This window comes from Drosophila gunungcola, unplaced genomic scaffold (genome assembly GCF_025200985.1).
Source record: "Drosophila gunungcola strain Sukarami unplaced genomic scaffold, Dgunungcola_SK_2 000076F, whole genome shotgun sequence".
NCBI lineage: Eukaryota > Metazoa > Arthropoda > Insecta > Diptera > Drosophilidae > Drosophila > Drosophila gunungcola.
In genome coordinates, this window is record NW_026453239.1 from 181,788 (window position 1) to 196,283 (window position 14,496).

The window sequence follows — 14,496 nt, forward strand, 5'->3', positions numbered from 1 at the left end:
ACAAGTTTGCAAAGCATTAAAGGAGACATTTCCGACCTTATGAAGTACATACTATATTTTGTTGATCAGCATTACTAGGAAAGTCGATCTGGTCATGTCCGTAAGTCCGTCCATTTCTACACAAACTAGCCTCTCTCTAGTCTTTTAAAGCTTCCCAAAAGTCTTCTCTCTAAATAGCAATTGCAGGTCGTAAATAGGTCCGAACAATCGGAAAACTAAATGAAAGAAATATACTTTCGTGTTTTTTTTTTTTTAGATAATACATACATATAATAATATATACTTCGAGGTATACTGATGGTTTTCTATTTTAAAATTACGGTTTTAGTTTACTTAAAATTGGACAGCCATAGGAACGAAAATTTATAGGAACATTGTCGTAACTAAAGCCGAATTTAAGTTGCAAGGGCATTTATACATCAGCGACAACTTACCAACAAATGGCGGGGAATTCAAATGTGTTGGCTGCTGGTTGGACTTCCCACCCCCGCGGAAAAAGTTGGCGCATGCCCAGTGGCGAATTGTGGTGCTCGGCTGATGGGCTGCTCGGCAACTCTTTTTCCCACTGGCTGCCACTGCCACTGCCACCAATTGGCGATGGGAGCTCGAAGCTCTGTTCGGCATTCGGTATTTGGCACTGGCCACTTGGCACTCACTTGGCAACCCTCGCTGCTCTACTGGGGGTAGGGAAACGGGGGTGGGGGGTGGTGGTTACGAGCGCCGAGCTTGCGTCAAATGCGGACGCCAGTTGGACGCAGCTCGGGATTGGAGGCAGCCACGTTTCCCAGTCATCCGCCGTTCCGCCGTGTGTGTCGCAGCGCCTCTGTCTGTGTGTGCCGTGCCGTTCCGTGCCGCATGTGTGGCGTTCCGCGAACGGACGGGATGTGGATGTGAAGCGGATCTTCGCCAGCGTTCTCATCCTCTCATCGCCACCAACCGGAAGTCCGGCGGCGGCAGCTCCAGCTTGGAGTTCCAAGCTCCTAGTCCTGCTCCTGCTTCTGCCCGAAACTTCTTTGTCAACCGGCGACGCTTGTGTTTTCCACGCTTGCTCATCGAACGGTAATTCGGGAGAGCAGTTTCGCAGAGAGCGGTTTCTTCGTCGGCAGGATGCACTGCATCCTGCAGTGGACACCAGCGGTGGCGTTTGGTGGCATTTACGCGATTTCACTAGCTTCCGTAATTTCCGCAATGCGATGCTATGCGATGCGGCTGCTCTGCTTATTGATTTTTCACCAACACTCACGCACACACACACTTGCCCACGTTGGCACCCACACATCAGCACCCACACACACACAAGGGCAGTGCTGGCACTACTATTTTGTAGCTGGAAAATAGCCATTTTGAAAGCGGAAGTGCAGCAGCAAAATTTGTGTGGCATACTTTTAGGCAGCTTAATGTGTGATTTTAAAACTCTTTGGTCTTTTGTGTTATATGAGTTTTTTAAGGATAAACATGTGTGTTTTGTTAAATATTAATACCAAGTGATCTTGACAGGACAGGACTTTTCACCAGTGAAAATTACTGGATTTTGACTCTTTCACGATTTCACCTCTTGAATTGTAACAACACTGCCGCTGAAAGAGAGCGAGAATGTGAACACCCACACACACGAACAGCGGCTTTGCTGGCTTGTAACGTCCGAAAGTCATACACATACACACTCAGATAGCTGAGCTAATCTCTTATCAAGCGACGACTTTCCCCACCCCTCCAAGCTACCCCTCTCTCTCTGGCGCACTTACATAGGAAAAAACACAACATTAGTCATAAAATTGGATTTTTTTTAAAACAAAAAACTAAGAGAGTCAAGAAAATATACAATTTTTTCTATCTTGTTCTTAATATTGTTGACTTATTCAATATACCTACATATATTGATTCCTTAGATAATGGCTTAATTATTTTTTGATAATAAAGCGAACCAATTTTGTAAAAGTTTAATTATCCTATATTTTAAACGGGGTGAAAAAACGTTTTTGTAGAACTACCAATATGTGGATTAGAAAAAGAGAAATATAAAGTGTTAAACAAAATTTTAAGAAAACTTGAATTTTGCCCCAACGATATTTTTGAAAGATTAGTTTATTTCGCGAGGAAAAATAATTATTTATGTCTTCCCCAATTTTGTAAGAGTTTCATTATATCCTATATTTCCACTGGAAAGAAAGAAAGAAATGTTTTTGTAGAACAATAATTGAATTAGAGTATGAGAAATATTAATTTAGAGATATTCAATCTATTTTTAATAGAAGCGTCAAAAAAATTTATAAAATATTGGTAATTCTCCCCAAATGATATTTGCGAAGAATTAGTTTCTTTGCAGAGTAAAAACAAACATTTATGTTTTTTCTCCCTGTGTAGGTATAGGAGCGCTGCCATGGGGCAGGAGATGTGTGTTTTCCGTGCACTCCCTGCATGCGGTGTGAGCATGTGCATCATCATCTCGCTGTCGATCGCGATCTCCGTCTCCGACTCTCTCCGGCACTCGCTCTCCGTGTGAGTTTCCATTTCCCTGACCAGAGTGGCGCAGTTGGAAAATGAGCACGTGCGAGGCGGCGGCCGCTGGCGAGGATGGGATGGATGGCCTATCCACGTCCAAGTCGAAGTCCGAGGACAGCCAGCCGCCGGACGATCAGCAGAATCAGAAGCAGCAACAGCAGCACCAGGAGAAGCACGAGAAGCAGCTGGATAAACAGCAGGAGCAGCACCCGCACCCGCAAAACGGCAAGATCGAAACGGAAACCCCGGAAAAACCAAATCCAAATCCCCACCCCCCACTTGAAGTCATCCGGAGCTCGGTCCTTGTGGATGCCAGTGCAGCTGCTCCCTCGATAGAAGCATTGGTGGCCTGCAAGGATGCCCTGCTCGCCCAAAAGCTCTTTGCCAGCGGGGGAAGCACTGCACCCGGACCCAGTCCCACATCCTCGGCGGTGGGAGCTGGAGGAGTCAGTGGCAAGGACTTGCTCAAACTCAAGGAACCCATGCGCGTGGGCTTCTACGACATCGAACGCACCATTGGCAAGGGCAACTTTGCTGTGGTCAAGCTGGCGCGACATCGCATCACCAAGAACGAGGTGGCCATCAAGATCATCGACAAGTCGCAGCTGGACCAGACGAACCTGCAAAAGGTCTACCGCGAGGTGGAGATCATGAAACGCCTAAAGCACCCGCACATCATCAAGCTCTATCAGGTAAGTAGCATTATTTATTTCTAAATCCTCAACTACATTGCATTTTACCAATCCCACAGGTTATGGAGACCAAGAATATGATCTACATAGTGTCGGAGTATGCCAGCCAGGGAGAGATCTTTGGTGGGTGAAAGGGTCCTTCAACGATCAACGCCTTTTTGTATCCCAATATAGTTTGTTTTGCTTTCTTAATGATAACAGTTTGCACCCTATTTTATATTTACATTATTACAATTTCAAGAATTAGCTATTATAATTATAAACTTTTGGCTAACAAATGGCTATGTAGACAAGATATTCAATATGTAATTCAATTCAGATAAATAGGACATTGGGCCAAATAAGGAATTAAATAACTTGGTCTTCCTATCTTTCCGCTTAGGTTAATAATAACAGCTTGGATACCCTATCCTCAAAATTTTATAACTTTAATCATCAAAATTTCATGATCTAGATAATATGATCAACTTTTGGCTAACAAAATACTTTTAAATTAGCGTTGACAACGTTTTATAGGAACTTATAGGAAAAAGAAACGCTGTTCAATGGTTATGCAAAGGGATTTCTTTGATTTTCGCTTAAATTCCGAAGAGTCTAACCTATTGCATCCCCATCGCCCCAGATTACATAGCAAAGTACGGACGGATGTCGGAGTCCGCGGCTCGCTACAAATTCTGGCAAATCATATCGGCGGTGGAGTACTGTCACAAAAAGGGCATTGTGCATCGCGATCTCAAGGCGGAGAACCTGCTGTTGGATCTCAACATGAACATTAAAATAGCGGACTTTGGCTTCTCCAATCACTTTAAGCCGGGTGAACTACTGGCCACCTGGTGCGGATCACCGCCATATGCAGCACCAGAGGTTTTCGAGGGAAAGCAGTACACGGGTCCGGAAATTGATATTTGGGTGAGTTACTAACTAAAAATGATTGAAATAGTTGTAACAAATATATTTTTTTTACTAAAATACAACCAAGCCAAATGACTTTTCCGATTGCTTTCATCAAAGTAAAGTAATCCGTATTTATCCATTGCAGTCTCTGGGCGTGGTGCTCTATGTGCTGGTTTGTGGCGCCCTGCCCTTCGACGGATCCACCCTGCAGAGCCTCCGGGATCGGGTGCTATCCGGCCGCTTTCGCATCCCGTTCTTCATGAGCTCCGAGTGCGAGCACCTCATCCGCCGGATGCTGGTGCTGGAGCCCACGCGTCGCTACACCATCGAGCAGATCAAGCGCCATCGCTGGATGTGCCCCGAGCTGCTGGAGCACATCCTTATAGCCAAGTACAACCTGGGGGCCGAGCGGCAGGCGGGCATGGAGCCCAGCGAAGACATCCTGCGCATCATGGCCGAGTACGTGGGCATTGGGCCGGACAAGACGCGGGCCAGTCTCAAGAAGAACACCTACGACCATGTGGCGGCCATCTATCTGCTCTTGCAGGATCGGGTAAGCCACAAAAAGGAGCAGAGCAATGGTTCCGTTTCCTCGTCGGCCTCGATCTCCTCCTCCTCCGCCGCCGCCAGTCGGGTGCTCTACAAGAGCACCAAGATCGACCAGCAGCAGCAGCCACCGCCGCAGCAGCAGCAGCAGCCACACCCTCATCCACACCCACAGCAGTCCAAGACAATATCCACCAGCTCGATCCTGGCCAAGGATCAGGCCCATAAAAGACTTAGCCGCCATCAGACGGTGCTCATGAGTGAGCGGACGGCCCATGCTGGGGCCACGCCCACTGTGCCGGATCCGGGATACTATGCCAAATACGGCCCCCTGCAACTGCCACTCCCCCTGCCAGGTGCCTCCCACCTGGTATCCGGGTATCTCAATGGAGGAGGGGGCGGAGGAGGAGCCGAGGTGGATGCCGCCGGGATTTCCCTGCCCATGCGGTACACCCCACTGCCGACGGCCGCCTCGCCCGCTCCCTCCAACTGCTCATCCACATCATCGCGGATCGGGCGACACAGTCTAAGCTCCAGCTCGCCCCGGAGTCATCGGCCTGTGGCCATTTCACTCAGCATCGACAACAATCCCTCACTGGCCAACCTGCGCTGCCGCGAGATGATGGAGGCTGGTTCTGGCGGACCTATTGCACCAGGAGTGGGTGTGCCCTTGGTGTCCAAGCAGCTCCATCAGACCATCAGCGAGTACATCATCAAGCAGAGCACCGAGGACTGCCGGGCGCTACTGCAGCAGGTGAGTGCAGGGCAGTGCTTTTAGAAACACAACTAACTAAACACGCACCCATGTAACGAGAAAAATACACAAAAATTTTAATTTGGATTAGCGAAGGGAAAAAAAAACCTTTGTCATGGTTGTTTGGTTCAGTTTTATAGACTTAAGCACCCCTGCCCTATTGAGTTCCTACTACCATTCATCCGTCTCCATGTCCCAACATCAGTCCACAGCAGTAGCGGAGGGCAAGGAGGAGTCGTCAAAGATGGAAGCCGCTCCTCCAGCCGCTGCCGCCTCTACCACCACACCCACATCCCATGCAGCGGGATCAGGTTCCTGCCCAGGCGAGATAAACAGCAAGACAATAAAGGCCATGTCCAGCTCGAGCAGCTTCGACTCCAAGGCCAATCTCGGTCAGAGCTTTCGCTACAAGATGTCCGCCGAGGCCAGCAAACTGTTCCAGACTCTCCAGGAGAGCCCACTGCCTGTGGAGGTGAGTGCCAGCTGGGATTAGGCTGCCGATTCTCTAATCCCTTTCTCTTATCCCTCCAGCAACGGGCCAAGCGACGTTCGCACTTGGGAAGCACCAATGGCGAATCTGGCCAGGAAATGAATGAGTCTAAATCAAATGGCGACAGGTGAGTGTGTCGCCTTAATAAAATCATTTCCCGGACTAAGACCGTTTGGGGGCATACCAACAGCCGCTCGGAGAAGAAGGTGCTGGCGCAGGGCAGCTCCAGCACTGACGAGGGCTGCGAGACGGACCAGGGCAACGATCCGGGTTCCGCTGGCCAGGAGTCGAAGGAAGCCAACGGCGGACCCACCACCTCGCACTCCAGCAGCGATCTGACCCACCTGGCCGGAACAACCTGTGCTTCCTCCGGGCAGAGCCACCGGATGCGCTCGTATGCCAGCAGCAGCTCCTCAAGTGGAGTCCTGGCCGGAAGCGCCGGTAGCTACTCCAAAAGCCTCAGCCAGAACCTGAGTCGCGGCTCCTCTAAAAGCAATTGCAGTGGTCCCTATGACAGTTTGGACTTTGCTCTGCCCTCTGGAAAGGGCAGTCTACCCTCGTGCATGGGCTCCAGCTCCATGCTGGCCACGCCCACGCCGGCCTCAGTCCCGCCATCTGCGGCCATCTCATCGGAGCACTCCTCGGAGAGGTCTCTGTACGGCAGCCACAATTCCTGCATCCATATGCCAGGTGCTCTGGCCTTGGGTCTGGGTATGGGTCTACCACAAAGTTCGGCCTCCACGCCCACGCCAAATCCCACACCGCCGCCGCCCAATGGCGGTGGTGTTCCGTTCCTGGACAAGCGATCACCCATCCACTTTCGCGAGGGTCGACGGGCGAGCGATGGGTTGGTAGCCCAGGGCCTGCTGAGCTCCGGCTCCTTGTTGGGAGCCAGTCGCGTTTACGGAAGCTATCGCTACGAGCAGGCCAAGCGGCACGGTTGGCTGGAGATCCAGCAGCTGCAGCAGGAGGCGCATGCCCACCAACATCCTCAGCAGCATCCGCATCAGCATGCACATCAGCATCCCCATCAGCATCCGCATCCGCATCCGCATCCACATGCCCAGGCTTACGGCTTGGAAGAACTCTGTCAATTTCCAAACGGTCAATTCTACGCTCTGCCCGGCAAGCACCATCACCCTCTGCTGACGTTACCTCATCACCATGGACATCCGGCTGTACACCACCATCCAGGCCACCACCACCCACTGTTCCATCCAGGCCATCAAGCCACGCCGCTTCTGTTGGAAACCGCTGCTGGTGGGGACTTGTACGGACATGGATGCTATGCCCCGCCACCGCCGCCTCCAGGACTATATCCACACCATCCGGTCGGCGTGGGAGTGGGCGTGGCCGTGCCCATGTCACCGATGCAGAAGCCACCGTTGCAGCAGCAACTCCTGCAGCACCGCCTGCTGCAGCAGAAGCGTCAGTTATTCCAAAAGCAGTACGCTCTGGAGGCACAGCTGGCCGGGCGCCATCATCACCAGCACCAGCAGCAGCCCCACCACCACCACTTTAACCACGGTCTGGGTCATCCACCACCTCCGGCTCCGGAACAGCACCTTGCCGACGAGCTGTTTGAGCTGGCCCTGCTCGATCGACCCAGGAGCGGAACTCCCAAGCTGCAGCACTCTATGACCATGCCCGGGGCCCATGCCTTCAGCCAGATAAACCTGAAGACCTCCTATATCAGCCAATCGGACCAGGGTTCAGGTGCGGCTTCAAATGGAGGCGGTTCCGGAGCAGGAGTGTCTTTGGCTGGGGTATCCTGCTCAGCGCCACCGTCCACAGCGCCGGGCACACCCACGGTCAAGTGCAAACCGGCCACGCCCCACGGGCACAGCCTGGAGTCTGACTATCATGTAAGTGCCTGGCAGACAGTACTAGTTAGTAAAAACAAACGGTGAGCAAGCAAAAACATCTAAGCCTATGCTGTACTGTTAGCTCGTCAAAACTTTTCAAATAAAAGCAAAGCAAAAGCAAAAAATGTGCTTTGCTTTGCAGGGAAAGATCAGTAAACTGCATTGAAAGCATTTCATTTGTCTTTGCTTCTCCTTATGTTTTTGAAAGCAAAGCTACATTAACAGCATTTCAAGCTTTTAAAAGCAAAGCAAAACATAACTTTTGTGTTGCTGTCAGCAAATTAAAAATTATCTTAGTACAAGATAAATCAGAAAAGCTGACCATTAAGATAAAGCTCGAAACATTGTTTCGAAATTTATGTTGCTTTCGTAGCAATAGTAACAGTCGGCTTTTGCTTTCAACAAGCCTCACAGCAAAATCAGTAACAGTGAACGCAAAAAAAATAGACCCAGCTAATTATCCAATCTCTAATCCCCCTTTTTATTTCTTTTGCAGACATCTACACCCGTGCTGAGTCTCTTTACACCCAACTGGCAGTCATTGGTGAAACCGCTCAGCGAGAGCCCAATCCTTGAGATATCCGAGCACCTGGAGTCAGTCTGAGACCGGGGAAGAGGCATCAAACTAGTGGGGGCCGGACCAGAGCCACCTTTTTATTAAGCTCGCAATCGCAATTATGAATTATTTGATCCATATACGATATACACCCATGCATACATATACATAGCCTATACAAGTACGTATACCTATACAGATACGAATACGGATGCGGAGTCGGATGCAAAATCGGATTTACATCGATCGCGGCAGGAGCTATATTTATTGGAGCCGATGGAATCAATTCCGAACCGAGCTGCCGAGATGCCGTAATATTGAAAGATTTAGTTGTGTTACTAGTTTTAAGTAGTCCAAGTTTCTTACGCATACACGCAGACATATACAATATGTATATTGATAATAATAGCGTTAAGCTATAGCTCTACTTATGATTACACTATACACTATTGTATTGCCCCCACGACAGAGTGGCCCAGAATTTCGGAATTCGTAATTCGGAGTCGGGTGGATAAGAACAACGTAACTACATATATCAATTATTCGAAGCATTTATTGGGGGCATAGATAGGGTATATCCATATACGGATATATCTATTATGTATTGGTACAATAATTAGCGACAAGCAAAAAAAAAACTAAAACAAACAAACATCGATTGTTCTTAAACATGGAATTCAAATGTAAAACCAGATATTAAAGTCATTTGGTATAAAATGCACTACACTTCTGGAGTTCCTACATTATATAGAGATAGATATAGATGGGCGACCTGTGTTTTCGTGTGTGCTTGGAAGGGAAGATCCGATAGGAACGTGTGACTAGACATCGAGTGGACATGGAGGCACAATGGTCGCCGAGGGATCAAGGGACTTATCTGCTGATCGTATTTTAATGTGGATCGTTTCTTCCCACAGATCATACAGTATGCAATTTCGGTACACATCCCATATATCATATCCTGATGGGACGGAGGATTAAGATGTTAGGAGAAGGATTTCCTCTTCACGTCGTGGCCTTCACCTGGCGATTGGTGGACTCCAGGTGCTTCCGCTTGGCATTGGAGTGGACCTGATTCCGTTGCTGTTTGTGGGGATCTGGTGATCCATGACAGCGTAGTAGGTTCCAGTAGGCCCTTCGGTACTCGGAGCTCATCAGGACGTAGATCAGCGGGTTGATGCAGGTGGTCAGGTAGATGAGTAGATAGCCGGCGATATTAAACCAGTGCAACTCGGTGGCGCTCTTCCAGATTTTGGCCACCGTGATGGGCAGGTAGCAGATGACGAACCACACAAAGATCACCAGTATCATCTTTAGCAACCTTCGGTCCTTGGCACTCATCCTGCCCGGGTAAATGGAGGAAGCATTCGAGGTGTTGCCCATGGAGACGTAGTGCGACTTTCGCGGACTGAACCTGGTGAAGGAAGTCCGAAGCGAGGTCGTAATAGGGTTCTTTCTGGAAAGGGGAAGGCACAGCGGTTGAGAGATAAACCCATCAAGGTGTTTACCTTGCAGCAACTCACCCAGCCGACTTGCCCATCTCCAGTTGCGTTTGACTGCGTCCCAGGCTAAACTTCTCGTGATCCCGCTCCTTAAGCACCACATTCGCATCCACGGGTGGCTGCTGGTGCTGCAGCTGCTGTTCCTGATCCCTCCTCCGGATGCTGTACGAGATAGGCAGGCTGTCCGCCGAGGCATTGTCATCGATGTACGCCAGCTGCTCCTCCACTACAAAGGGTCGTCCGGAGATTGGTGCATCCTGTGCCTCGCCGCTGGACGTACTGGCCTTTTCCGGCCTCTTTTGCATGGCCATGGCTGGGGCTTGGTTCTGCTGAGTCGTGGAACTGGGGGTCACATCACTGACATTGCTCTTTCCAGCGGTTCCAGCTCGAATGGCCGCCTTTCGCACCAGCAGGAATATTCTAGCATAGCAGATCACAATGCAGATGCAGGGCACCATGAAGGCGGCGATGAAGAGGAACTCCTTGGGCGATCTGCCGTAGCGATCGTGCAGAATGGAGCAGGATCCGATGCTAACGTCTAGGCCAAAGATACCCCACACGCCGCGCCAGGTGGGTATCATTATGGAGAAGGTGGTAACCCAGGTGCCGGCCACCATGAGAGCCAAGTACCGTCGCTGGTAGATCCTGGTTGCAGGAACATGGAAAAAGGTTTGGTTTCATTTATTTCTTTAATTCTTGTATGGCTTTTTTCGGCTTATTGCATTCATTTGAGTTCGTTGATCCGGATTTTGGCTTTAGAACATTGTTATTTTTCTTGTTAATAAAACAAAAACTGCTAAAACAAACCCAATTTTTCTCCTCTTTTATAAACAACGGAAACAATGTTTGTTCGAATTCATAGAAACACTAGGGAATGTATGAGTTTTTAATGGATATTATTCAATAGCAAGAAAAACATAATTATTGAATATTAATCAATTTTAAATGGCGTTTTATTTCCGAAAAATATATTTGAACGTTCTAGGACATAGTTCAGACTGAATCAACTCATACCTGGGATACTGCCTGGGATGGGCGATGATGATGTACCGGTTGATGGTGATCAACGACACGGAGAGCAGTGAAACCGCCAGCAGGCCATACCGCAGCATCGGAAACAACCTGCACCACAGATCACCGTGCGTCCAGGCCCGCTCCATGAAAGTGGAGGCTGCCAGGGGAAGATTGAAGCAGCCGAAGAGCAGATCCGAGCAGGACAGGTTGATGATGAATATGGCCGTTGAGTTGCGGGTCTGCCGACCACGTGATAAAGCTACGATCGTGAGCAGATTGCCGGGCACACCCACGATGATGAACACAATGCAGGCCACCCAGGCGATGGTCAGCAGCTCGTCCGAGTAACCCTCGAACAGCTCTTGCCGCCCCCCATCCAGGTGGAGGTTCACATCCACATCCAGGTCCAGACTCTCCGGATCCTGGACGGCCTTGCTAATCGCATAGGGATCGGGAACTGGCAGTGGTATCAACGAAAGCGGTAGCGGATTTTGATTTTGGCCGGGTGGGAACATCGCGTGGTACTTTGTGGTCGGCAAGTGGGCGCGTTGCTCGTTCCTGCGCCGAATTTGTACTAAAACTGAATTCTCCGCATTCACACATCCATCCACATTGTTTCCACCCAAAAAGTGGGCCCGAAGGCAGCCGCCTCTAGCCAAGCGTACAAAATATTGAGAGACAAAAAAAAAAAAAAAAAAAAAAAAAAACAACCAGCAGGCGAACTAGAAAAACTTTCGAAAAAAAGGAAAACAAAAGAATATCGGAGCAATAGCAGCAGCAACAACACACATTTTTATTGTATACAACAATTGACTTCATCATCGGGTAATTTGGTAATTTGCCTGTGGAATGGGCGCTTTGTTTACATTGTTCCTATTCGGTGTTGTTTCTTTCGCTGCCGCCCCCGTACCGTCACTCCTCATTCCGCCTATTCTGCCCCCGATCACCGCATTTTTCCTCGATATTCTGACGGGGTCATGTTGCTGTTGTTGCTGTTTTTTGGAATTTCCAAATACCTAAACCAGGGCTACCTGCATCGTAAAAAATCCAAAAAGGAATTTCTGTACATTTCTTTAAAAAAAAACATAAGAAAATGATAAATACATATACCGAGTACTTTCTACTTGATAACATACACAATTAATGAGTTATCAGTTACAAAATTTCTTTGGGTTTTACAATAACGTTTACAACTGTGAAATACTGATATATACTGATAACTTGTAGCAGTCATTCGTTACAAGAAAAACGAAGTTTAATTGGTAATATAGTCACGTTTGTCAATCGAATGAACAGAATTAAAAACGTGCTTTCGTTTGTTTTTATGATTCTATTTTTATAGCACTTTCCGTTTTATATTTTCATTGAAGACTTCACGGATGCCTTTCCTTAGCTTAAAGGTTTTAATATAAGAAGATAAATGTATTTAATAGGAGAGGAGCTAAAAAAATAACTATGTTTTTTTAGAGCGTGTCTCTTTGCAGCCCTTATTTCGGGCCGTACGCACCTCTCCGGGCATTTTCGAAATTGAAAACTTTTCGGTTCTTGGGCCGTGCGTTTGTGTGGGTGCATAGTTTCCTCTACAAATTTTCTGGATAATAAATGGGCAGCATCCATTCGAATCGAGGACTAGCAACTAAAAAAAATGGACAGCTTATGCGAGACTCACTCGAGATTATGGTGTATAAATATGAACATAGTATATGTATGTGATCGAATCTAAGCGTAAAATAAGAGAACACAGTCATGGGCCACGGACCCTGAATCATTATAACATTCTCCGCGCCCCTATAACCCGTTAAGGAAAATGAGTCAACCGGGGTCACACGACGTCAGAGTTTAGATCGAACGCAGTCTTAATTAATTAAGTCCATTTTCTGGTTCCCTCTCTATTTTTCCGAAGGTCAGAGTGCGGGTCGTCTGTTGTTGGGGCAAGTTGAGTATCGGTTGCCTTTTGAAAAGGAAAAAAACAAGCGGTTCGGGGAAAACTCTTTGGCAACGGCACGAATACGAATACGATTTCGCTGTTTGTTTTCATGCAGGCCAGTAGTCCGGGAACTGCAGTCGACAACACAAAAATAGCATACACTTTCCAAGAAAACCAAGCGCCACCTCACATTCACCTAAATTACAAGAAATTACAATAGTTAGAATTGGATGCATTTTTAAGAACTGCAATCGGTAATAAACAAACTCATGAAACCGTAAAACATGGATAAAATTCAAAAACCTAAAATTAATTCGGCAACAATGAAAATCTTTGCAGTCTCAAAATTAAAAACTTTTTTTCTTATAAATTATATTATTACTGCTACTCTTCCGTCCCCTACTGTACGTGGAAATGCTTACGGAATGGGTACTAAAGTGGAAACTAAAGCTACCCCGACTATTGTGGATGTGATTGTGAATACGAATTGAACGCCAATCGAAGGCCCAACCCACCTCGTCCGCTCCTGATCCAGATCCGGCGTAATGTAAACTTCTCGGGCGTACTTAAACGCATACGCACACGCACGGGCCTATGTTTAGATAGCCATAAACCATAAACTATCATGTTCTTCACACAATCCACAGCAAGCAACAAACAAAAGCGAGTGCACACAAATCGCTACGTCTTCAGTTCGATATCTGCACGTGAAAAAGTGGGCCTTTTCTAGATGGAGTCTTCCTATTAATTTTGATAAATATTGTTTTTTCAATATTCAGTTTCAGAAATGTAATAACAAAATATCTATAAATATAACTAGCTGAGTAATTCGTTTTGAATGTTGCATATTACTTTGAAAAAACAATTTGAACAATTTTTATGTGGTTTTTATACTTTTCCACCATTAGATCTATTTAAAATGGAAATATTGTAATCAAACCAAACTTTGATCTTTTTTTCTGAGGATTATTTTTTGATGTAGGAGAAAAAGGCACCTTTTTTTCCAGTGGATCGACAAAATCTTGTCGAATGTCCAATTGTGTAAACGTTAGAATGCAGACATGAAGCCTTATCAGTTGTTGTTGTTCCAGGGGGTTGTTGTTCTTGATGTTGCTGCTGTTGCACATTTGCTTCTGTGTGGCACAAGAGGAAGAAGAAGCAGAGGGAGGAACGGGCATATCTGCGATATGCATCGGATCGGCAATCATTGAGCGTTTGAGCTCCTCTAACTCCCACACCCGCCCCTCGATCGCCAGGTTTCCGTCGATCGTTTGTCTGTCCGTCCCTTTCTGTCGCACTATCTCCGGTTGAGGAGGCGAGAGTGTGAGCGAGCGAGAGAGCAGCGGAGAGCGCCAAGTCATGGGGGCAGCAAATGGGCGTGATTTAAGGGGGTCCAGGGGTCCGCTTCAATATATTTGAAAATTATTAATGTAATGAGATTTGACAAAGAATTATAGAAACATTTTTTCACCAATAAAAATATTACCCCTTTCGAAAACTAAAAAATTAAACCTGTTTTTTTTTTTGTTGACAGTTTTCAACAGTCATCATAAAGCCCTAAATCGAGAGTGGGTTAGAGAATTGTTAGCAAGAGCGTCAGACCCCCTGGAAATCTGCCCATCTACGCCCTTTGGTGGCAACAGAGAGACAGTTTAGAGAGTGAGAGTGAGCGGCTCCTATTTGTCAACTGGCAATATCAATATAGCGACTCGTAACTTGCGACCGCGCTGTTCTGCCAGCACTCAACGTACTGC

At 47.5% G+C, this 14,496-nt stretch overlaps 2 protein-coding genes across 3 annotated transcripts; one reads left to right on the forward strand and one right to left on the reverse strand.

Annotated features, from left to right (window-relative positions):
* Window positions 1-455: 455 nt before the first annotated feature.
* Window positions 456-8,589, forward strand: LOC128264662 (serine/threonine-protein kinase par-1). Its single transcript, XM_053000269.1, has 9 exons — window positions 456-1,059; window positions 2,365-3,194; window positions 3,254-3,317; window positions 3,817-4,103; window positions 4,234-5,388; window positions 5,594-5,860; window positions 5,920-6,005; window positions 6,069-7,743; window positions 8,240-8,589. The coding sequence occupies exons 2-9, from the start codon at window positions 2,541-2,543 to the stop codon at window positions 8,345-8,347; spliced, it is 4,296 nt and encodes a 1,431-aa protein (XP_052856229.1). The 5' UTR covers window positions 456-1,059; window positions 2,365-2,540; the 3' UTR covers window positions 8,348-8,589.
* Window positions 8,590-8,980: 391 nt separating this feature from the next.
* Window positions 8,981-14,472, reverse strand: LOC128264666 (protein trapped in endoderm-1). Of its 2 annotated transcripts, none has more exons than XM_053000282.1 (4): window positions 13,258-14,472; window positions 10,816-12,451; window positions 9,823-10,446; window positions 8,981-9,755 (listed from the first exon to the last, which is right to left on the reverse strand). In XM_053000282.1, the coding sequence occupies exons 2-4, from the start codon at window positions 11,328-11,330 to the stop codon at window positions 9,305-9,307; spliced, it is 1,590 nt and encodes a 529-aa protein (XP_052856242.1). In that variant the 5' UTR covers window positions 11,331-12,451; window positions 13,258-14,472; the 3' UTR covers window positions 8,981-9,304. The 2 variants fall into 2 exon arrangements, with proteins under 2 accessions (XP_052856242.1, XP_052856243.1); XM_053000283.1 differs by lacking the exon at window positions 13,258-14,472 and having other exon boundaries at window positions 10,816-11,846; window positions 12,323-12,938.
* Between the last annotated feature and the right edge of the window lie 24 nt (window positions 14,473-14,496).